Source organism: Haliaeetus albicilla, chromosome 10 (assembly GCF_947461875.1).
Source record: "Haliaeetus albicilla chromosome 10, bHalAlb1.1, whole genome shotgun sequence".
NCBI classification, from domain to species: domain Eukaryota; kingdom Metazoa; phylum Chordata; class Aves; order Accipitriformes; family Accipitridae; genus Haliaeetus; species Haliaeetus albicilla.
This window is the reverse complement of record NC_091492.1, coordinates 24,082,146-24,104,722: the sequence shown is the minus strand read 5'-3', so window position 1 is coordinate 24,104,722 and position 22,577 is coordinate 24,082,146. Positions and strand designations below refer to the sequence as shown.

Below are 22,577 nucleotides of genomic sequence, written 5' to 3'. Positions count from 1 at the left end.
GGGGGTGTCTGCGGGGCGGGGGTCGGGTTAGGGCTGAGCCCTTGGGGCGGGGGTCGGCGGGGGCAGCCCCCGCCCCGCGGGACGGCCCTTCTCGCTCGCAGCCCTGGGGCCGGTGTGGGGGTAGGGTTGGGTTTAGCATTAGGATTTGGATTAGGATTGGGGTTAGCACCTGGGTTAGGGTCAGCGTGAGGGTTAGGACTGACATGAGGTTTAGGGTTAGTGCCAGGGTCCGGGTTAGGATCAGAGTTAAGGTTAGCGTTAGTATTGGGGTTAGGGTAGGGGTTATTGTTGGGTTACGGTTATTGTCAGGGCCAGGTTTAGGGTGTGAGTCAGGCTGGGGATTAAGGTTAGGGTTACAGGCAGCACTGGATTAGGGTTAGGATTAAGATTAGGGTTAGGGCACCCCGGGTCTGGGCATCTTTGCCGATGGGGCTGCCCTCGCTCCTTTTTTGAGGCTCTCCCTCCCACCCACTGTGGGGGGGTGCTCGGGGTCTGAGGTGGCTGCGTCCTGCCTCCCCATCCCCTACCAGATGTCACAGCAGCCCCCAGGCGATGGCTCCCCAACACGTCCCAGCTCGCCTGGCGTCCTGGCTGGCGTGGGGCACCCGGGGCCGCATGGCAGCATGCCCTGGCAGCAGCCCCAGAAAGCACCCATGGGTGCTGTGGGGTTGTGTCAGCAGCGTCCACGCCGGGACACTGGGACGGGCGCTGCCAGGAATGTGCCGGGTGCCCTGCCACTGCCATGGCGTTATGGGACCCATCCCAGGATGAGCTTCCCTCCACCTTTCCGGTGAATCGGTGCTGCTGACTCCCCGGGACCTTCCCGAATGCAGTGCTGGGGCCAGCAGCTGCCTCCTCCCTGGGCTGCCCAGCCGGGGAGGGGTGAGACGCAACAGGACAGCGCTGAATTCACTTTAGTTTATTTCTTTTCATTTTTTTCTTGTTCCAAACTGCAAATCCTGGTGCCAATGGCATCTCGTCTTGAATAACACCCAATTGCTAAAGTCAATGCAGGGGCGCCGGTGGCGCCGGGCCAGAGGCGGGAGGCTGCCCGGCAGCCAGTTTGGGCAATTCGGGGCTGCCACGTCCCTGCTCGACGCCGAGGGGACAGGCTGGAGAGAAATAAATATTGCTGCACTAGCGAGGGATGCCTCCAGGAGCGGGGCCGGGAGCCGCCCCGAGAGCCGGGCTGTGGCTGGGGGGGACATACAAAAAAGAGGCCAAAAAAAAAAAGAAAACCAACAAAACAGATTGATGAACCAAAACGAAGTTTGCTGGAAGCCCGGGGCTGTTTCGGGGGGGAGGAAGGAACTGGATTCCTGACTTCAATTTGCACGGCGAGCCCTGGCAGCACAGCCCTGCACCGCTTGGCACCGGATCCCGGCGGTGCTGCCGGCTCTGGGCTTGCGGTCACTCCCCCTGTGGAGCCGAATCGGGGGTGGGCATGGGGCCAGTGGGGGGTTACAGTGCTGGGCAGGCGACCTGGTGCCGGATGCCCTCGTTGCACATGAGGGCAGCTGCCCGCTCGTCGCCGTCGCTGTGCTGGCACTGCATGTAGCTGATGCCGTGGGGTGAGTAGCTGTGGTGGGCACAGACATTGCAGGTGCGGGTCATGGTGCCACCTGTGCTGCTCCTGTGGGCAGAGGGAAGCCCCAGTGGCACCTGTCAGTGCTCAGTGGTGCCCAGTGGCACCCATCAGCACCCATCAGTGACTGGTGGCACCCCTTGGTGCTCACGGATGCTCAGCAGTGCCTGGCAGTGCCCAGTGGCACCCATTGGCACCCCATTGGTTTCTATCATTGCCAGCCAGTGCCTGGTGGCACTCATCAGCTCATTGGTGCCCTCTGGCACACATTAGTACCTACCTGATGGCACCCACCAGTGCTCACTGGGATCCATTGGTACCTGGCAGTTCCCAGTGGTACCTATCAGCACCCAGTGCCACCCATTGGTGCCCATCAGTGCTTGTTAGTCCCCATCATTGTTTGGTGGTACCCATAGGTGATCCATGGTGGCCATCAGTGCCTCGTGACACCCAGCAGTGCCCATGGGTGCCCGTCGGGTCCCAGTGGTACCCAGCAGTGCCTGTGGGTGCCCATCAGTCCCCAGTAATGCCCAGTGATGTCTGTCAGCGCCCAGTGACACCCACCGGTGCCCATCAGCCCCTAGTGGTACCCAGTGGTGCCCACCAGTCCCCTGCAATAAATACCCAGTGATGCCCGCCAGTGCCCAGTGGCACCCACTGGTGCCCACTGGCCCCGTACCCATCCCATGCCCCTCACCTGCAGTCGCTGCAGGCTCGCTGGCACTCCTTCCGGCGGTAGCGGCAGATCAGCGCCCAGATGAGGAGCCCAAGCAGGCTGAGGAGCAGGAGGGACCCCAGGATAGAGCCCACGATGATGCCCGCCTGCCTTCCTCCTGCCGCAGGAGCACAGCCTGTCACCGCCGGCCTCCCCACCGGCTGCCCACTGGTCACCATGCCCCAGGTGGCACGCTGGCACTCAGAGCCAGCCCCTGGCAGCACCCTGCCAGCACTGTCCTGCCCATGGTGGCACTTACTTGGCACAAGACTGAGGTTGAGCTGGCACACAGAGTAGCCCACGCGGTTGGTGACGCGGCACTGGTAGATGCCAGCGTGCACCTCCGACAGGCTACGGATTAATAGGTCGCCAGGAGCACGTCCTGCAGTGGGGAGAGACAGCCCCGTCAGCCCCACCGTCGGACACGGGTGCACAGGGTCAAGGCACATACAGACAGGGACATCCATGAACACAGGCACACACAGACACCCATGTATCTCGGTGCACACAGCCCTGGGCACCCACCAACACATGCACTCACAGACAGGGACACCCCACCCATGAGTATCCCCCGCACCCAGCAGAGTCCCCCGGGGAAGCGCCCTGGGTGGGCACAGCCCCGCCAGAACCCACCTTGGATGGTGCCAGAGGGCAGGCGTCCCCCGCCGTAGCCATCAGCCAGCTTGGCCCACTGGTAGGCAAGCGGGGAGGTGCCTCCCCGGCTGTAGCACCGCAGCAGGATGCTGCTCCCCTCTATCACCTCCCCCTCGGTCCAGCACTGTGGGGTGGCTGGCTTCTCTGCAGGGAGAGGGACACTGTCACCGCCAGGGCCACTGGGGGCTAGCTGGAGCACCCGGGAGGGGGGCATGGGGCAGGGGGGAGCTCACCTTGCACAGTGACGATGACCTCGTGCACGGCCACAGTATTTTTCTTCACCCGGCACTGGTAGGTGCCAGTGTCGGAGACCTGCAGGTCGGCCAGGCGGATGGAGGCGTCGTACTGGCTGGGGTCGTTCTGCACGAAGGCTACCCGGTCCTGCAGCCCTGAGCCACTGCCGTAGTTGACGTGGTGATCGTGGTAGGACAGGAACTGGGGGGGGGCAAGCAGGGAGACTGGGCAGGGCTGGTCCAGGTCGGGGGACCTGGGGCTGCCAGCTGGGGAAGGAAATGCACTGCCCGGCGCCTGCCTGCCCTTGCCTGCCCCTGCCTATTCCTTCCCTGCCCTGCCAGACCCTGCCTGGCCCTTCCCTACCCTGCTTGGTCCTTCCCAGACCAGCAATCCCAGACTCTGCCTGGCTCTGCCTGTCCCGCCTGGTCCTTCCCTGCTCTGCCTGTCCTGCCTGGTCCTTCCCTGCCCTGCCAGACCTCGTCTGTCCTGTCTGCTTTGCTGGGCTTTGTCTGGTCCTTCCAAGCCCTGCCTGCTGTGCCTGGTTCTTCCCTGCCCTGCCTGGTCCTTCCCTGCCCGGTCCTTCCCTGCCCTGCCAGACCTTGCCTGTCCTGCCTGTCCTTGCCTGGTTGGCTGGGCTCCATCTGGTCCATCCCAGCCCTGCCTGCCCTGCCTGCATGGTGGGATGGCAGCTGCTGGGGCAAGTGACACTCACCACATTCTCCGGTCCGGGCCGCTCGGGCGTGATCTGGATCCACTCGATGCCCACACCCTGGGGACCGTTGTCTTCAGGCTCGAGGACATAGGGGCAGCCCAGCTTCACCGAGTCACCCTTGGCCAGGTACAGCACTTCCCGGCCCTTGCTGTTGATCCTGACAGCCAGGAGGAGAGCTGGGGAGAGAACGGCACCCATCGCACCAGCTGGGAACACCCCAAACCTGTGCCACAATGCACCCCAACCCCACACCTGGCAGCACCCCAACCTGCAGGGAGCAGGAATGGGGCAGGAAGCCATCTCCCAAGGCCAGGCACCTGCAGGGATTGGGTGTCCTGGTGGGGTTGAGTACCCATCAGGGCTGGCACCATCTGGGTCCTGTGAAGCTGCATCGGGGACAAAGGGACTTGGCGTGCTCAATGCCACCTGCCTGGCTCTGGCCAAGACAGGTGCGTGTCAGGGCAGAACCAGGGACGTATCCAGCACCCTGGGGTTCCCCAAGGCTGGGCAGGGACCCCTCCATCTTCGGCGGCATTGCTGCAGGAGCAGGTCCAAGTGCAGGGATCCATCAGTGCCTACCTGGCATGAGACCCAGGAGCAGGAGCAGGCTGGCGCCGTGCCCTGCCATGACGCTGCAGCCGTGCCGGGTGGTGAGGAGGAGCAGGAGCAGAGGAGGCTCCGAGGCGACAAGGCAGCCGGCCGTGCGGGGCTGCTTTTACATGCTGGGCCGGGGTGCTCCTCCCTGTGGGGCGGATGCCTTTGGGATGACTGAGTGGCTCCAAGCTGTGCGTGAGCGATGCCGCCCTGCTCCACTCCCTACCTGGTAATTAAGCATCGCCATGGTATGGCCTCCCATCCAGCCGGACCTGGGCTGGGGGGTCACTGCAGGCACCATGGGCAGGAGGCACCAGCACACCCTTGGGGCACCCGGAGCAGCAGAGCAGGGATCAGGGGGGCTGTGGACCCCATGGTGACCAGTGGCTGGTACCCTGATGTGGGCACTGGTGGGATGAGTGTGGCTGGTGGGAAAAGGCTGCCTGGGACCCTGCAGGAACATGGCTGAGCACTGTGGCTGCATGGAAGTGCCAACTTGGCCCCATGCAGGTCCCGAAAGGATTTTGGTCTTGGGGCAGGACTCAGGGCAATTGGAAGAGCTTAAAGGTGTGGTTTGACCATGAGCTTAAGCTTCTGCAGATCCCTCCTCTGGTCCTGCCCCCTCAGCAAGCGGGCATGGAGATGCAGCCATGTGGGGATCATGGCACCCACCAAGCTCACGCTGGTGCTGGTGGCACTGCTGAAATTCAGTGCAGAGACCTGGCTCGTGCTCCAGGCCATGGCTTGCTGCATGGGGACTGTGGCACGGCAGCAACAGGGGCAGCACACCCTGGGTCATGCTCAGCACAGCGGAGGAGACAAGCAGTGTGGCTGGAGAAGACTGGGACAGCTGGAGGGGAGGAAGAGAGGGGCCGAAACCTGCTGGGATCTGAGGGCAGGAGTTGGGACAGGGATGCTCAGCAGCGGATGGAGGAGCTGGGACAGGGATGCTTGGCAACAGATAGAGGAGTTGGGACAGGGACGCTCTGCAGCAGGTCTTGGGAGCCACACAGGGGATGCTCAGCCCTGTGGCAAGCCCCAGCCTTGGGCATTCTCCATGCCCATGTCCGTTGGCGGGGCTGAGCCCCCACGCTGGGCTGCTCTGGTGCTGTGGCCAGGGTCAGGCCCCATGTCCAGCTCACCTGTGCACTGCCCCGCGGCACAGCTCAGCGATGCTGGTACTTTCCACACCATGACTGCCCCAGCTGGCTCGGCAGCACCACCCAGCCAGTCCCAAACACTCCCTGAGGCCAAGAGTTGCTCCATTTACTGGCCCCAAGCTGAGCTCACCGCTGCCAGTTAACCCTTACCGGCCCTGTGCTGGGAATTGGGGTTGAACCCAGCACGTGCTTTGCCACGTCTGTGATTTCAGGGCCCCTGTGCGTGGCCTGGCCCCAGGGCAGCACCGACGCGGCGAGGGGTGCCGCCTGCCGGGGCTGTTCCCACGTGGCCGTTCCCGCCGTGACGGGCCCGTGGCTCACCGTGGCTCGGGGCTCCTTGCCGGCGCGGCGTTGGCTCCCCAGCCAGTGACTCCTGCATTCCTCGGCATAGGGAGCCCTGCTCGTGCAGGAAGGGTGGGGAAGCTGCTCCACCCCAGCTGGCCGCCCGCCGGTGGTCATAGCCCCCTCGGCGTGGCTGGCGCGGTGGCTTTGAAACCCTCTGGGCTAAGCCTGGCCTAGAACAAGGCTGTGACTGCCTGGCCGAGGCAGTGACCGAGAGTGACACGACCGGCATGTGGCTGCTGGGGACCAGGGATGGACAGCTGAGCCTAGCACAGACCACTGCAGATGTTTTGTGGGCTGGGCTTCGGTGTCAAAGCCCCAAGGGTCCCAGAGAACTTGGTGGCTGCAGGGGCTTGCTCGGGGTTAGGTCTGAGGCAGCAGATGCCCTGCAGAGCCAGTAATGCATTTCAGCCCATGCCCCAGAAGGGATGTCACACCACAGGGACACACAGCAGCTGGAGAAGGGACAGATAACAAGAGGCTACGGCATTTTGTCCTTCCTATTTACCCAGCCTGGAGGAGGCTCAGGCTCACAGCAGAGTCCTGAACTGTCCCCGTGCCCTGGGCAGTCTCACCTGTGCCAGCTCTCCTTATTTTTCAGCTGCTCTGACAATTAATCAGAGCCACTCCTATGGGATCCTGGCTCTCTGAAGCTGCCAGTCCCTATCCAAATGGATTTTAAATGTTTGCATCATGCTCCGGTCTCTTTGCTTTGCCCCTGCAGAAGGCCACAGGGCCTGGAGGTGACACATTGGTGAGAAGGTGGCACTGCCAGGGCTGATGCAGCTGTGGGCAGCCAGGGCCAGGGCTGTGTGCATGAAGAGCCTGTCTGGCTCATGGAGACTCTACCTGAGCTACCCTGCATGGGCTGGGAACACCCACACTGCTTTGGTGGTGACACTGAGCCCTGCCAAGGGCCTGGGGATGCTCCTGGCTCCTCCAAGGACACGGGCCACCTCTGACAGCTTTCGCCCAGTGGATGTGGGGAGATGGGCAAGGGGTGACCTTGGTCCCGGGAGTGGGGCAGGTTGGACAATGAGCCTTTGGGCTACTCAAACCCCAGGAGCAGCTCCCAGCCCATAAATCCAAAGCGAGAGAAGGATGAAAGACACTGTCTGCTCCATAAACATCTCTGTTCATTGAAAACTCAGCCTAATGGAAACCTCTAAGTCGCTGGGGAACTGGAGCTTCACTCTTCATGGGGCTGAGCCTGGCCAGGGGCTGTGCTTGCTTGGCTCAGAGCCCTCCGCTCCACTTGGGCGCAGTACTTCTCAGGGATGCCGGAGGATCTGCAGAGGAAAGAAATCATCAGGCACGCTGTACTACACTGGAGCCAAGATTTAGGACCATGGGAGAGATGGAGCAGATCCTGTTTGGTGAGTATGCAGAAGAACCTGTGAAGTGGCCCAGGGGTCAGGAGATGGTGGGAAGCCTGGGAGGACTTAGGGACATGCAGGGAACCAGGCAAGTAAGTGGCGACTGGCAACACATCACCTGAGCTCCTGCATCTTCTGCTGCTTGAGCTGGGCAATGCGCTGGCTGCGCTGGCGGGCCTCCTCCTCCAGCCGCTGGCACTCCTTAAAGGCGGCGACCCGCTCCTGCGCCAGCTGCTGCTGACGCTCCCGCATCTGGCGCCTGACGTCATTAGCATGGGCGAGCTGCAGACCTGCCTTCCGCGCTTCCTCTGCTTTCTCCTTCTCCATCTGCTCCTGCTGGGCCCTGCAGGAGAGCTCGGGGCAGATGAGAGGCCCTGCTCCAGCCCCTGCAGGTGCTGATAACCTGCCCACAGGGCCTTGGCCAGCACCAGAGCCACCAGCTTTGCTGACTTGACCTGGGAGCCCCCACGGCAGCCCCCCAGCCACTGTGTCACCCATCTCTCAGCCCCATTTCACAAGGCAGGGGCCAGCCATCTCACCAGTGAGCTCCTAGTACTGTCCCTCTCACCTGAGAATCCTCTCAAATTCATGGCGGTCCTGCTGCACTTGCACGGCCATGCTGTGCTCCCGCTGGGCAATCTGCTCCAGGCGGCTCCTCTTCAGCATCTGCTCCATCTCGGCCTTCCTCTGCACCGCCTCCTTCTCCTTGCGCCGCCACTCTCGCTCAGCAGCCTCTTGGCTGCGCTTGGCCCTCAGCGCGTCCTGACAAAGGGGGACAGTGGCAACGCTGGAGGGGTCATGGAGGGCTTCCCTTGGCGGGAGGTATGGAAGCACTTGACCATGGTTTTGCATCTCTCCCAGCACCACGGCCAGCTCTGCTCCAGGACATCACCTTGCCCCAGGTGCTGGTCCAGACCTGCAATGCCCCAGTAGACCCACCACATCCAGGGGAGCTTCCACTTTGCTGGGGTGGTGATGAGGAAGGTGGCGAGTGAGCCAGCACAGGAGCAAGCCACTCACCTGCTCTGCCTGGTGGTCCCGGGCCCTCTCTTGCATGGCTCTCAAGCGTGCCATCTCCTTCTCCTTCTCCCGACGGATTCTCTCCTGCTCAGCTTCGAACTCAGCCTCACGCTCCTGTGTGGGACAGAGCCTTGTGGCAGCTTCCTGCAGCACCTCTGCTGCCTGCTGAACCTATGCCATTGCCACACATGCTCAGTCCTATTACCATTTTCTGCCTCTGGTACTCGAGCACCTGTTCATCTGCCATTCTCTCCTGCTCCCGCTGCTCCTCCTTGCACCTCTGGTTCTCATCATTGATGTGTTTAATCTCAGCCTGGACTTTCTTCTGTTGCTCCTGTCTCCGTTCCAAGTCCTGAAAACGGTGCAGGGGGTCCGAGGGTGACAGGGCAAGCACCACAGAACAAAGTGCTCCCTCCGCTCCTCCCTGTGTGCCTTCCTGAGGGCCCAGCGGCACACTCGCAGCAAGGGAGGGCTTAGCAGCTTGGGTTACTTTCTGAGGATGCCTCAACTTCCCCAAGAGACCAGAGCTTTAATTCTGATGGCTGTTGACTCTACACACCAAGTCCGACTTACTCAGCACTGGGTCACCCTTCCAACCTTCCAACAAGGTGAAAATCTAGCTCCATTCCCCCCTGCTCCCCAGTGGGGCACCATTCACACCTTCAGGTCCTCCATCTTCAGCTGCTCCAGGTACTCCAGCAGCTCCTGTGCCTCCTGGTCCCGTTGCTCAGCTCTCAGAGCCCGCTCCTCCGCATTCTGCTCCATCTGCTTTACAAGCTCCTGCCTCCCTCTGGAAAGAAGAGAGTGGAAGGGTTCCCTCTGGCTCTGTCCCACTCCCAAAAGCAGAAATGCCGGCATGCACATCAGGTGGTGTGTCTGCTGTGTCATGCTGCCTGGTCCAGCTGCAGTGACTGGGAGGTGTGCTGTGGTGCGAAGCTGGCAGCTGGAGGTTACCCCAGCTCTCACACAAGACCTGGGAAGAGGAAGGATGCCTCTGCAGGGAAGAGGGACACTTGCAAACCTGATCAACTCCTGCTTCCTCCTGCCCTCCAGTTCCTCCTGCATCTCGTCAGCCTTTTTCCTCTCCACCTCCATCATCTTGGCCAGGCGCTTCTCTTCTTCCTCCAGCTCTTTTGCGATGAGCTGCTTCTCAAGGATCTGCATGTCACGGATCATGTGGCATTTGGCACCAAGGATCAGCTGTGGGGACAACAGGTCTCCCTGGTCTCCGAGTCAGACTTGGCAGTGGCAGCAGGGACAGACACACAGATGAGGAGGTGGAAAAGGGAAGGAGAGGAAGACCCTGGGTAGCAACAAGTAGAGCAGGGTTGAGGTCTAGAGCACCTAGGTGAAGCTCATGGGGGCTCTCAGCAGCCTGTCCGAGCAGGCAGCTCAGGCAGGTCTTAATGCTGGCAGAAGGCCCTGTGGTGCTGGGTGATGCTGGGGAGCCCCTGGCCCTACCTCGCTGAACTCCTTGATCTCGTCTTCCTGCTCCATGCGCATCCTGCTCGCCCGCTGCAGGAGGTACTGGGCCCGCTCCCGCGCCTCCTCCTCCAGCTCGCTCAGCTTCCCCGTCTGCTGCTGCAGGATGGCCTTTTGCTTCGCTGCACTCTTGCGCTCACTCACTGCCTCCTGAGGGGACAGGCAGGGCTGCCAAAAGCCAAATGCGCTCCTGGGGCAGCCCTGTGAGGCTGAGCCTGTCCAAGGGTGCTGTGGGGCAGCCTGGCTCACAAGGGGCATGCTTCACCACACCACATCCCCGGCATGGAGCTGAGGGGCATGGCAGGCTCCTCCAGCACTGGCACAGGGGCTGGGTAGCCCCTTCCCACACTTGTATTAAGACACCCCACTCCCTTTGCAGGGTGGCAGAAATGCAGCACAAGAGGCTTTGTCACAGACTCTGAGGTCACCACAGGCTGGGGGAGCAACCAGTGTGGGAATGCTGGATGCAATCAGCGTGGGACTCCTTCCCCACCCATGGACCGGGCAAACCCAGGGATCCTTCACAGCCCCTCCTGGGCTGGGGATCAGAGGAGACCCAAGACACACTGCCATGCTGCCTCCCCTGCACGCTGCCCTGGTAGCCATGGGCACACAAAAATGTGGGTGAAAGGGGGATGAAGGTGGTGGCCCCTGAGCAGAGCTCTGGGGACAGCCACAGCTGGCACGTCTCTGACCCACAAGGTTGGCTCTACCTGGGTGCATCCACCTCCACCTGCAGCCCGAGACCTGTCAGCAAGCAAGGAAAGAAGGGGCAGGGGGGCAAATGCCTACGAGAATGGCTTCCTTCTCCGCTTTGAGGGCTGTCAGCTTGGCTTCACGCTCCTCCTTGGTCAGGACTCTAGCTGCTTCTTTAATGCGCTGGAAATCCTCCTGACCGATAATGAGGGATGCTGCTGGGTTCTCTGCAGGGATGCTGGTGGTACCAGGAGCAGGGCACAGAGAGGTAGCAGTCAGTGGCATGGAGCCTCCGACGGCTCCCTCCATTCCCTGCCCCGCTGATCTCCCTGCCTGGCTGTAGGACCTGCCTGGGCTCCCCACACCAGGGGCAGCAGGAGCCGCTCTGCGACCAGGAGTCACCCAAGAGCAATGCAGGAAGTGCCTGAGCTGTGGGGACCCGACTCTCCCGGTCAGGGGGAGGAAGAAACAGAAAGTGCAGTGAAAGCAGCACCACACTGTGATGCATGGGGGACAGGATGCTCAGCGGGGTGGCCAGGGGCCTCCTGAGAAAACCCCAGAACTTTCAGCATGGGCCTAGTCAGCCCCAATAAAAAAATGCTGAAAGTATTTCAGTCCAACTTGGCTCTCCCAGCTCTCTTTTGGGAAAATTTTGACCACTGCCCTCACCCCTTTTCCAGCGGGACAAGCTGCTCAGCCTTGTCCCCCAGACTGACTGTCACTGCTCCTGCGTGCCAGATGGAAACCTCTGTTCTGTGCAGCCAGATTTTGGGGAGCAGAAGCTGCCTTTTCACTCTGTTTAATGACACTCAGCCTGCTCAGACTCCAGATCTGCACAGCATAGTTCAGCTTTGGCTCTGCTGTCCTGGGAATCCACCTGGCACGAGATGAGGAAACGCCGTGCTGCCCAAACACAGAGCACCCTCTCCCCTCCCAGTGCTGGCAGGTGTCCCTCCAGCCATCACCCTGGCTCTGCAGGACACTGCAGAGCCACAAACTCTGCCCGTGACTCATGCTGTGGTTTAGAGGAAATCACTGAAGCTCTTGGTGCCCCCATTTCCCCACTTGTAAAAATGTGGATAATAATATAGGTCTGTTTTCCAGGGGAGTTGTAAGGAGTTAATTACTCTTTGTATTACTCAGATACCATGGTGACGCGTGTGGTGTAGGAGCGTATATTAACCAAATGCATAGAGCACTTTGAAGATGTTCAGGACTAAGAATTTACTCATTATTATTGTGTGTCACCTTTCATCCACCCTTGTGAATATGAACAGATACCTGCATAATGATCATTCGAGAGCTGCATCACAGCATTGGATTCCAGGACGCTTTAAAGAATGGCTAATGGTCACAACGGCACTAATAAATGTAATGATACAGTGGCCACTGCTTTAGTCGTCCCAGTGTTTGGGTGACCAGCCTGGGATGTCTAGGGCCTCATTTTCAGGAATTAAACCAGCACAATTTCCCTTAGCTTCAGCTGGAGCTGTGGCCGTGCGACACATCTGCAAATTGGCCTTCAGCTTCAGCAGCAGGGTCAAATAAGAATGTGAAAGTATAAAACCTGGTACCAGCCTTGAAAGCCTGAACCAGCCTCAAAAGCCTGCACCTGTGCCTCTATGCCATTTCACTCTCCACAAAACCCAAACCCAAACCTGAACCATCCGCAGGGCGGGTGTCACGTTTTACAGGGTGTAAGAGCATTACACAGAAGTTCAAAACAGGAAGAGAAGATGAACCTCACACCGAACGACAACTACAAGGAATATTTAGGGAGGTCAAAATGAGGCTAAATTGGAGCTGGCTGGGATAATGGCCCTATTCTTGTCTATGTGCTGCAGGCTTTTAATGAGGTGTAGTAATTAGGGCCAGGGTTCTTACAGTTCAGTCTTGCTTATAAAACATCCCTGTAGAGAAACACACAGCTCCTGGTGTGTAGGGGCTGCGGGCAACACTCCACTGTCTTTCTCACATGGGCCTTTTTGGTATCGGGGCACGGGAGGCAGCGTTTGATATGTGCTGGGGGGCAGGTGCTACCCTGGGTGGCTGTTCAGCCCAGAAAGAGCTTTTCTGGCTGCTGAGAAGGTTTTATGTTGCTTTTTACTGGTTCTTATGATGATTCAGTGCCTCTGTAAAATGCTCGTGCTCAGTGCTCACTGGCTCCATTGTTGCCCAAACCAGGTGTATCGGGGCGCTGCTGCCCATCCCTCCTACCCTGAGATGTTCTGGCAAACAGTGGGACAAGGTCCATGTGCCGAGATAGTGCTGTGACAGACTTGCAGAGCCCCAAAAGCTCCTCAGAGCTGCCACTCGGGCACAGACTTACACGAGGTCACGGATGAAGTCTTTGGTGATGAGACGGGTGGTCTTGGGCTTGTGCCTGCCAGAGGGTGACGCTTTTGGGGCAGTCTGCACATCCTGAAGGATCACAACAGGGCTGCCGGAGCACGACTGCTGCAGGTTCTGCAAGAAAGGATGATGTTTACTCTGGCTTTCCTGCCACTGGCCCGCACACAGCTCTCTGCCCCCCGCTCCTGGGCACAGAGGTGCTCTGGGCACGAGAGGCCGCAAGGTTCCCCTGAGCTCTGATGAACACCCTCTCACACTGGCAAGAGCAGTGACGTCTGGGCATGAGAAGGGTGTTTTGCCTCAGCAGCCCCAGCTCCGAAGGCCTGATGAGGACATGGGGAGAACCAAAAATACCCCTATGGCACTGGTTTTACTATAAAAGTCTGGGCGTTAGTCTCTCACCCGAATCTGAAGTAAACGATGAGCTGGTAGCTGCTTGCTCAGGGCAAGACCTCACAAATGCTCAAGCATCATCTCGGCTACCTTGAGCTGATGGCGGCTGCCCACTGCCCCACTCCTCACCGTGGCCACCGGCACCTCTGTCCTGCTGAGCCCCACGGCCTCAGGAAAAACTGGGTGGAAACCAGCCCAGACTGACCCAAACTGGCTAGGAGCTGGCAGGGGGGTCCTGGGGAGGGAGAAGCGGGGACAGCTCGAGGTCTGGCCTTGCAGGGCAACCAAACGGCAGGCAGCCCTGGGCGGAAACCGGTCCTCCCAGTCCAGCCCGGACCGGTGCTGGTCCCTTCGCTCGAGTCGAGACTGCCACCTAGTGAAGCGTCACCCGGCTGCGGGGTGACTCGGGGACCCCGCTCCGCACTCCCCAGGCAGGGTGGGCGCTGGGTGCCCCCGGAGGGGCGGCAGAAGCCGAGGGGTGTCCCGAGCACTCGTGGGGCCGCCCCACGGGAAGCTCCGATCAGGCCGCAGGGTCTCCAATGGGCAGGAACAGGCTCTTCGTCCAGCCCGGGGTGAAGCCCCCCCGGGCTGCCGACAATCCCACGGGAAGGAGGATTTCAGAGCAGGCACTGGTCTGCAGAGCAAACCTCCAGCAGCCGAGTGGGATGGTCCCTGGCCAGGAGACCCGAGCCCAGCAGGGCAGGTTCGACTTCCCAAGGCCAGGGTCACTTCCCCGAGCCCAACCACAGCGTATGTGTCCCAGCGAGATACTTGCCCAGGTCAGGGAACCACAAGAGCTAATCTAAGGTACACACAGATGTGTGGTTTCCCCTGGACTTCTATATACTAGTTCAGCTTTAAAATCCTAAGCAACTGCTGGAACAAATCCTACAGCCAGCCGGGCAATGAGCAGTTCCCTGGGAACTTGCTGGCAATATTTCCATTTTACAGGTCTGCAATATTTCCACTTTACAGGTCTGATGGCCCCAAACCACGGGCTCTCCCGCAGTCCAGCATGGCAGGTACCAGAGCAGCTTCCCAGCCACCGGGTGCTCCAGTGGGAGCTGTTGAATTAAAGGGTTTGGCACTAAAACACCCGTGCAAACAAAGACAATAGTGTTATTCACTGCAGCCAGCCCGCACATTGTCCCCATAGCCAGAACTCCTTGGACTAGACCTGGATTAATCTCAGGGAATTCAATTATCACCCATAGGAGCGTTACATTTTTATCTAACTGCCTTGAAGGCTTCTGAGATAACAGATCATAAACCTGCCTGGGGCTCCTCGGCTTGTAGGGTGTCCGAGGCACACAGACCCGGCAGCCTCGGAGCAGGTTGCTTGCCGGGAGCGTTCCCAACCTCCTGCCTCACGAGGCAAACCATCCATACAGCCTCCAGTTGGGAGCGGAGGCAATCTTCATTACACTCTTCCTTCCTCTCCTCTGAAAAGCCAATGGGTTTTGGCAAGTCTTTTTGGACAGATTTGTTTCAAACAATAAGACCCAGGAGAGGAAATTACAGCCACAAACACACACCCCCATGGAGGGACAAGTGCCTCAAACACAACGTGGTCCCCTCATGGTAGCCAGCCGCCTGCTGCAGCCCCAGTGGAGATGCCTCCAATGTTTTAACAGCTGAAGAGATGGCAAGCGTGAGATGGGCCAAACTCCAGTGGCATCCAGCCTGGCCCTTGTACCTCGATCTGTGTCAAAGACGACGCAAAGTGTGGGGTGAGCCAACGGCTGCAGCCATAAACCCAACCTGCCATGGGGAGAGCACCTGGGAGAGTTGATAAAGGAGGTGGGGGAAGTAGTAGTGGGAGGAGGACATCCAAAGCATCACCCTTGCCTGGAAAATGCCATCATCCATCTCGGTGACAGCGGCTGCAGCTCTCCCCTGGGCTCTCCTGCAGGAGCCAGGGACAGCTGAGGGACGAGCGTGGAGGAAGGCAGCCTTTTCCTTACAAGACTGGAGAGGAAAGAGCTGTTGCTCTCTGTTTATCTCCTCTCTCAATGGCCAGGGCATCCGGCCAGGAGGTCAGAGACCTGCTGCAATTCTGCCTCGTCTCCAAGGGGACCGATTTCGTAGCTCCCTGATGAAAGTCTAAATATGTTGGCAACAAGCTGCTCTGGAAGCTTCCAGCCCCTGCTCCAAGGACTGTCTCTATATCCCACATGAAATAACCACTATCTAACGTACAAACCTGGTAATGCCAGCTCCTCCCCTTTACCAGGGTGTCTAACCTCCTGAGCCTCCTTTATCTCACTAATTAACTAATTACCCTGTGAAAAGTAGAAGTGCGCATCAAGGAGGACAGAGGCACACGCAGTCCCTGGTCTGGTCTGGTGCCTTGGCACACTCCCAGGAGGCAGGGGTGGATTTTGAGCTCTCCCAGAAGGAATTGAACACTGGGCTCCCACAGCAGGCAAGGCATTAAGAGCGCAGAGGTGGCAGGGCCCGGGGAGGGCTGGTGAAGGGTGCGACAGCGTCCCTCACCCGGGAGGTTTGGAAAACAGGGACTGTGGAGGCAACATGGTGGAGAAGAGCCTCTGGTGAGCGAGCCGGGGTGAGCAGGGCGGGATGAGGGCCGGCAGATGAGGTGGGAGGGGCTGAGGCACCGAGCGCTCCCTGCCCGGAGGGTGCCCGAGCCGGGCTGAGGACCCCGGGCAGGACCCCAGCACCACGGTGCCCCGGGCGGAATGGGGCCGGCTCTGGCCTGGTGAGGTCCCGGCCACACCCACCCCTCCGTGGCACTGCCCGGTGCAGAGGGGTCGGGCAGCCGGTGGTGCCCCCCGGTATCCCGGCCCCCTTACCCGGCTCTCCCCGAACAGCAGCTCATCCACCGCGGTGCTCCGGGCCCTCCTCCTGTATCGGCTGCGGGGCTGGCTGGGGGCACGGCCGGGGGGTGCGGGGACGCTGGTGGGCTGCGGGGGGACAAGGGCCGTGAACGGGCTGCGGCGGGGGGGACAGACCCGGAGAGGGGGGACCGGGCCCGGCGCACCGGCACGGGCCGCGCTCACCATCCTGCTCCGCTCGGCAGCCGCTGACCGTCGCCATGGCAACGCGCCCCCTCCCCCGGCAACCGCCGCGTGGGCGGGGCGTTCCCGAGCGCGCGCACGGGGGCGGGGCTGAGGCCGGACGGCCGCGCTGGACGGTGGGAGGGCGCGCTCTGTGGTGGAGAGCCGGGGGGGGGGGGGTGTGTGTGTGTGCTCAGGCGCTGGTTAGTCAGCCACTGCCCCGCCCCCGCCAGCCAGCCCCGCCCACCAGCCCTTGTCCCGCCCCTCTCGCCCCCACCTCTCAGCCCTTGCCCTGCTCCATCAGCTCCGCCCCTTCGGCCCTTGCCCCGCCCCTCCGCGTGGCCTGGCTGCCACCATGCTGTGGCGCGAGGTAGTGGGATCCCTGTGCCCCCAGGCTGGGGTGCCCTCAACCACCCCTGGGCCCGGGTCCCCCCAGCCCCCTCCACCCTGGGGTCTCCCCTCACCCTCCCCACTCCAGCCCAGGTGTGCCCCCCTCCCGCCATCATGACTATCCAGGCCTGGAAAGAAGAGGAGCCATTTATTGGGGGGGGGGGGGTTGCCCCCCCAGCACAGTGGCAGAGCTGGGGTGGCACCACGGCCCCCAAGGCACTGGGGGGTTGCAGGTGCAGCGGTGGGGGGGGCAGTGCGGCAGCCCCCTTCCCTCACACGTGCCCAGCAAAATAATAATAATAAAAAAAGACTTTGGTCCTGGAAATACTGGCAGGGGGGTGGGCGCCCAGGCTGGGGAACAGCTGGCTGGTCCATAAGGGCGGGGGGGGGTAAGGCAGTTTGGGGGCTGGCCCCGGGGGACCCTTCACAGGCAGGGCCTGGGGGGGCCGTGCCGGCGGCAGCCGGGGGGCGGCGTAGGCGCTCAGAGGATCTGGCGGGGCATGCCATAGCCGGTCATGCCAGCCTGTGAGGCACCCCGGTTGGTGCCCATCTGCAGCCCGATGACGCTCTGGCCCTCCTTCAGCTTGTCCTCGGAGAAGACGCGCCGGTTCTCCTGCGACTTCCTGTGGGCACGGTGGGTGTCAGCGTCTCCGTGAGACCCCATGGCCCAGCATCCCCCCCCCCCCAGCACCCACCACCTACTTGGGGAACCAGTTGGGGTCTCCCACAAAGAGCCCGTCGCCCTTGGCCACGGCCAGGCTGCCCAGGTTCATCAAGGTCCTCTGCACGCACGCCATGTTCTTCCCTGCAAGGCCCCAGGCAGGCTCAGCCCTGTCCCTGTCCATCCCCAGCCCTGTCCCCCATGCCCACCCAGCCACTCACCTTCCCAGAGGTCAACGGTCTGGAAGATATCGGTGGCAGCGATGCCATAGCGCTCGGCTGCCTGAAGGAACTGTGAGATCTGTTCCATCTGCTTGAAGGCCATGGTGGATGCCTGGATCTTGGCCACTGGCCCCTGGCCCCGTGGGTGCAGGCTGTTGATGAGCCGGCACAGCACCTGGATGGGATGGACCCCGGGGGTCAGGTGGCACGGTGCGGCAGCCCCCTGCCCTGGCCAGCCCCAGGGGTACTTACAGTGCCGTCCTTCAGCCACTGCTGGAAGCCGTCCCTGCCAGGTGCTGGCTGCGCGACGTCCCCGCCACACTGCGCCAGGATCCACCGCACCAGGATCTGCTCTAGCTCGGGGTCATATTGCCGGTCGATCTTCTGCTGCACCTCCCGGCTGAGGCCGTATGATGGTCCCCGGTTTGCCATGCTGACGGCAGGGGGGGTCTGCAGAGACCAGACCCCTGTCAGCGGCTCTGGTGGCACTGGGGCATTCGGCATGAGACAGGCACGGCCCTGTACCCACAGCATGGTGGAGCCCCTCGGGGACAGTGGCAGGGCCCCATCCTGGCCAGCCAGGCTGCCTGGACGTCCGGCATGGAGCCTTATCACCCGTGCCAGGCACTGCCCGGGCTCTGCCCTGCCCTGCCTGCTTCCTGCCCAGCCAGCCAGGAGCGGGCAGTGGGTCCGTGCCCAACCAAGGGTGATGGGGCAATTCGGCCCTGGGCAGGGGGTGCAGCACCATGGCCCCTCAGTGCCAGGGCTGGACCCCCCACCCCAAGCATCCCTGTCCCCGCGGCTCAGCCCCACCAAGCGCATGGAGACTTGGCAGGTGCTCGCTGCCGGTCGAAGCTTGTTTGTGAAGCTCACCCATTTGCTTGGGCTGGGTGCCAGATCCGGGACCGGCTCGGGAGCACGGGGCCTGGGGCTGCCGGCAGCGATGCCCTCGCTCTGGCAGGAGAGCCGGACCTGACCTGGCGGGCCCTGTGGCCAGGCATTGCCCTTGCCAAGGTGGCACCGGAACCAGTGCCACCCGTGCCAGGAAGGATGGAGGTTGTGCAAGGTGCCCACAGGGGGATGCGAGTGGACCAGCACTGCCCTGCCCATGCAGCTGGGGTGCTCCAAGCCCTGGGGTGGTCTGAAGCCCCTCTGCCCTCCAGTGACACAGTGGGTATGCCAGGCTGCCCGGGCTGTGCATTGCCCCCCACGCCCAGTCCTGCATCCCTGGCGTTTGGGGGCACCCTGGCACGCAGAAGCAGGAGCATGTGCTGCTCCCCTCAGGGGTGCGGGTGCCCCTGCCAGCCCCGGTGCCCGTGTCCCCATGTCCCAGATGGGGACGTGTGACAGGTGACAGCTGCCAGCCTGGGGCAGCCCAGCCCACACCTGGGGGGACCAGACTCGGTTTGGGACAGAGCTTGACCCTGTCACATGCCTGGCTTCAGGCTTGACCCTGTCACATGCTTGGCTTCAGGCTTGGGGCTCCTTGACACCAGGAGCAGCCAGGGGATAAGCCACCCTGGCTCATGGGGACAGGAGGAAAGTCAACCCCAAGCCCCCAGGGAAGCCGGCGGGAGCAGCAGGTCAGCCGTCCGAAGTCCCAGCACTGCAGCCACCCCGTGGCCGCAGGCTGCCCCGGGCCAGCCGTGTGTCCCCCCAAAGCCGTCGGTCGCTGTCGGGCTCCTCGGGGCGAGGGCTGGGGCACGGGCAGCCCCAGCAGGGAGGGAGCCGGCTCCCCCGGAGCGCGGGGAGCGCCCGGCCGGGGGCCAAGCCAGTTGGGAAACAAAGAGGAGCTGAAATTGGTGCAGACAGGGCTGATTTCCCGACACAGCTGGGGCTTGCCCAGACGGAGGGGAGGGCCGGACCCAGCCCAGCTGCGCCACCGCCGCGCTGGGGACCCCACGGACACGGCGGGAGGGGGCTGCACCCGGCCCGGCCGGGGCACAGCCACCCTGGGGAGCCCATCGCAGCCCCGGGGGCAGCGTGGAGGGGATCCCAGCTGGGATACAGCCACCCGGGTGTCCCCAGAGGGAGCCTGGGGACCCCATAGGTCTCCGAGGACCAGCAGGGAGGGCACTATAACCAGCCCAGCTGGGACCAAGCCACCCTGGGGACCACACAGACCCTCCCAGTGTTAGCAGGGAGGGGACCCCAGCCAGCACAGGGCCAGCCTGGGGACCCCCGAGACACCCTAGGGCCAGCAGGGAGGGGACTGTACCCAGGGCACGGCCACCCTGGGGTCCCCATAGACCCCCGAGGCCAGCGGGGAGGGGACGCCCGGCTGCGACACAGCCGCCCTGGGGACCCCGCAGCCAGCCCAGGGTCGGCGGGGAGGTGACCGTACGGAGGACAGGGGCACCCTGGGGACCCCGCAGGCACCGGGGGGGCACCGGGGCGATACCGGGGAGGGGACTGGACCCAGCCTGGCGGGGACACGGCCACCCGGGGGCCAGCGAGGAGGGTGCCGGGGTCGCCGCGCCGACTCCGAGGGACCGCAGCCCCGGGACTCCCGGACGCGCCCCCGGGGCGCCCGGAGCGGCGGGGCCGGAAGCCGCACCCGGGTCCCGCTTCCCGGGCGCGGCCGCGTGTCCCTGCGGCTCCGCGGGCGCGGCGCCCGGCACTGCCCGGAGCCGTTACCCCGGCGGGGCGGGGCGGGCACCCCGGGGGACCGGTCCCGCTCCGGGACCCCGGGGCAACGCGGCCCCGGCCATTTTAGGGCAGACCGGCCGGTCCCGTCCCAGTCCCCATCTCCATCTCGGTCCCCATCCCGATCCCGGGTCCCCGTCCCCACCTGCCGCCCGGTGCCCGCGGGCGCTGCCCGCTGCCCGCGCCCCTCCCTACCTGCGGCGCCTATCCCGCGCTCCCGGTGCGGCAGTGGCGGATGCCGCCGCCCGCGCCCTTTTCACGGCTGATGTCAGCGCGGCCGGGGGCGGCCCGGTACCGCCCGCTCCCGGGGCGGGTCCGCCGGGCCGGGGCCGCGCCGCCACCGCACCCCGAGCAGCCCCGCCCCGCCCCGCCCGGCGGCCCCGCGGGGAGAGGGCTCCGGCCCGGGCCGGGGAGGGGACCGTGGTGGTGGGGGACATAATGGGGTCGTGGTGGGGGCAGAGGGGCTGTGTGGGGACGAGGCAGCCGTGGTGGCAGGGGGACATGGGGGTTTTGGTGGGGACAGGGTGGCCGTGGTGGCAGGGTGACACAGGGCTTGTGGTGGGGACAGGGTGGCCGTGGCAGCCAAGGTGAGTACAGGGTGGCCATGGTGGCAGGGACGGGCTGGCCATAGCGTTCGAGGGACGTCAGGGTTTTGGTGGGGAGAGGGTGGCTGTAGTGGCAGGGAGATATGGGGGCTGCGATGACCAAGGTGGAGACGGAGCCCGGCATGGTGGCAGTGGCGGAAAAGGCTGTGACGGGGACAGGACTCAGCTGTGGTAGCAGGGGATACAGTCACCGCAGTGGAAGGGAACGTGGTGGGTGCCAGGGCCCTGCTGTGGTGGCGGGGACCACCAGGGCCTGGCCATGGTGGCAGGGGGACAGCTCAGGCGGCTGCAGGGCCCACAGGAACACAGCCTCCCCAGCACCCACAGTGTCCCTGGCAGCACAGGGAGGGGTGATGGCCCTTGCACAAGTCCCGTCTCCATGGGAAGCACGACCAAAACAACAAACAAAACCTCAGCCCGAAGCCACCATCCGCCTCTGGAACGGGTGGCCCGCCACCGCTGTGGCGTCCCTGTGACCCCACCCACCCCTCAGCACCGGAAATTTGTCCCGGGCTCAGCACCCACCCTCCTGAGCCAGCCCAAGGTGCCACCGTGTTCTGGAGCTCGGTTGTGAGGACTCCATCATGGTGAGGAGCAGCCTTGGAGTGTCCCCCGTGTCCCCCCCCAGTGGCCAGGGCGCCTCCTGCACCCATGGGTGCCACATGGGAGGTTGCATGTTGTCCCTGTTATCCCCCATACCTGCCCCCCCCAGTTGTGGGTGTCCCCTGGGGATTTCCAGCAGGGTTTCCCATGGCTTCAGTGACCAGGATGCATGGCTCAGGGACACATGGATGAGGGGACCAGGGGGTGGCACATGACATGTGGAACCAGGGTGACCTATGGGACAGGGGTGACATAGTGGGGACAAGGTCAGGGGGTGACATGGAGGTGAAGGAATAGGGGTGGCACAGTGGCAGGACCTGGGGAACAGCACCCCGGGGCAAGGGGGAGGCCCAGGGTGACAGAGGGAGCAGGAGGGGTGTGATACAGGGAGCAGGTCCTGTAGGGATGACACAGAGATCAGGAAAACGGTGACATGGGGGCAGGATCATGTAAGTACTCGGCCAGGGAAGGCAGGGGGTAACAGAGGGTGCTTTGGGGAACAGGACCCCTGGGGGCAGTGTGGGGGGAAAGGGGGGGCAGGAGCTCTAGGGCATGGGGCTAGGGTGACAGGGGCCAGGACCCCCGGGGGTGGAATGGGGTAGCACAGGGCAGGATCTGGGGGGACAGAGCTGGGGATGACACGGAGGTGGGGGGGGTACAGGGCAGGATGCTCAGGGACTGCAGCCAGGGACAATGCAGGAGTGGCCCAAGCAGGACCCCCAGGGCACACGGGGGAGGATCGGGGGGGCAGGGCTGATGCCGGGGACGTGGGGCAGGATGAGGGGGACACAAGGCCAGACCAGGGACACGATGTGATGCAGCGCAGGTTTGGGGGCGACCCTGATGGGCAGAACGGGGTGACACGGGTCGACTTGGTGGGGCAGACGGGGGTGACGCATGGGCGGGACACGGGGCGGGCCCGGGGCACAGCCCGGTGCGACCCGACGTGACCCGTGGCACAGCCCACGAGCGACCCCCGGAACACCCCGGGGCCGGGGGTGACGTAGTGCGCTCTAGGCCCCGCCCCCATGACGCGCTCCCGCGGCATGGCCATATAAGGGAACGAGGCGCGCAGGCCCCGCCCTGCGTGGAGCTGCAGCCAGACCCCGCCCCGCCCGC

At 63.0% G+C, this 22,577-nt stretch overlaps 3 protein-coding genes across 8 annotated transcripts; all 3 read right to left on the bottom strand.

Moving 5' to 3' along the window:
- Window positions 1-904: 904 nt before the first annotated feature.
- Window positions 905-6,985, bottom strand: VSIG8 (V-set and immunoglobulin domain containing 8). Of its 3 annotated transcripts, XM_069794068.1 has the most exons (7): window positions 4,480-6,985; window positions 3,901-4,076; window positions 3,188-3,389; window positions 2,934-3,098; window positions 2,560-2,682; window positions 2,283-2,436; window positions 905-1,633 (listed from the first exon to the last, which is right to left on the bottom strand). In XM_069794068.1, exons 1-7 carry the CDS (start codon window positions 4,526-4,528, stop codon window positions 1,462-1,464), a joined length of 1,041 nt encoding a protein of 346 aa, XP_069650169.1. In that variant the 5' UTR covers window positions 4,529-6,985; the 3' UTR covers window positions 905-1,461. The 3 variants fall into 3 exon arrangements, with proteins under 3 accessions (XP_069650169.1, XP_069650167.1, XP_069650168.1); XM_069794066.1 differs by having other exon boundaries at window positions 3,901-6,985; XM_069794067.1 differs by having other exon boundaries at window positions 2,283-2,418; window positions 3,901-6,985.
- A 130-nt stretch (window positions 6,986-7,115) lies between these two features.
- Window positions 7,116-16,510, bottom strand: CFAP45 (cilia and flagella associated protein 45). Of its 3 annotated transcripts, XM_069794039.1 has the most exons (12): window positions 16,336-16,507; window positions 16,129-16,239; window positions 12,900-13,036; window positions 10,667-10,808; window positions 9,854-10,024; window positions 9,414-9,592; window positions 9,053-9,182; window positions 8,598-8,744; window positions 8,393-8,506; window positions 7,941-8,134; window positions 7,491-7,715; window positions 7,116-7,285 (listed from the first exon to the last, which is right to left on the bottom strand). In XM_069794039.1, the coding sequence occupies exons 1-12, from the start codon at window positions 16,336-16,338 to the stop codon at window positions 7,186-7,188; spliced, it is 1,653 nt and encodes a 550-aa protein (XP_069650140.1). In that variant the 5' UTR covers window positions 16,339-16,507; the 3' UTR covers window positions 7,116-7,185. The 3 variants fall into 3 exon arrangements, with proteins under 3 accessions (XP_069650140.1, XP_069650139.1, XP_069650141.1); XM_069794038.1 differs by having other exon boundaries at window positions 12,900-13,027; window positions 16,129-16,510; XM_069794040.1 differs by having other exon boundaries at window positions 16,129-16,495.
- Window positions 16,511-16,851: 341 nt separating this feature from the next.
- Window positions 16,852-20,603, bottom strand: TAGLN2 (transgelin 2). Of its 2 annotated transcripts, XM_069794098.1 has the most exons (5): window positions 20,446-20,603; window positions 17,857-18,054; window positions 17,605-17,779; window positions 17,425-17,527; window positions 16,852-17,345 (listed from the first exon to the last, which is right to left on the bottom strand). In XM_069794098.1, exons 2-5 carry the CDS (start codon window positions 18,034-18,036, stop codon window positions 17,204-17,206), a joined length of 600 nt encoding a protein of 199 aa, XP_069650199.1. In that variant the 5' UTR covers window positions 18,037-18,054; window positions 20,446-20,603; the 3' UTR covers window positions 16,852-17,203. The 2 variants fall into 2 exon arrangements, with proteins under 2 accessions (XP_069650199.1, XP_069650200.1); XM_069794099.1 differs by lacking the exon at window positions 20,446-20,603 and having other exon boundaries at window positions 17,857-18,074.
- Between the last annotated feature and the right edge of the window lie 1,974 nt (window positions 20,604-22,577).

Coding starts and splice junctions, on each gene's coding strand:
- VSIG8 (XM_069794066.1), bottom strand. CDS start 4,200: ATGGCTTCCTGCCCCATTCCTGCTCCCTGCAGGTTGGGGTGCTGCCAG. Junction 3,390..3,900: donor GGCCCGGACCGGAGAATGTG/GTGAGTGTCACT, acceptor GCCCCCCCCCAG/TTCCTGTCCTACCACGATCA. Junction 2,683..2,933: donor GCCCTCTGGCACCATCCAAG/GTGGGTTCTGGC, acceptor TCCCCACTGCAG/GACGTGCTCCTGGCGACCTA.
- CFAP45 (XM_069794040.1), bottom strand. CDS start 16,338: ATGGTGAGCGCGGCCCGTGCCGGTGCGCCGGGCCCGGTCCCCCCTCTC. Junction 10,809..12,899: donor GACTTCATCCGTGACCTCGT/GTAAGTCTGTGC, acceptor TGGTACCACCAG/CATCCCTGCAGAGAACCCAG. Junction 7,286..7,490: donor CAGAAGATGCAGGAGCTCAG/GTGATGTGTTGC, acceptor TTTCCTCTGCAG/ATCCTCCGGCATCCCTGAGA.
- TAGLN2 (XM_069794098.1), bottom strand. CDS start 18,036: ATGGCAAACCGGGGACCATCATACGGCCTCAGCCGGGAGGTGCAGCAG. Junction 17,780..17,856: donor AGTGGCTGAAGGACGGCACT/GTAAGTACCCCT, acceptor CATCCCATCCAG/GTGCTGTGCCGGCTCATCAA. Junction 17,346..17,424: donor GACCCCAACTGGTTCCCCAA/GTAGGTGGTGGG, acceptor CCGTGCCCACAG/GAAGTCGCAGGAGAACCGGC.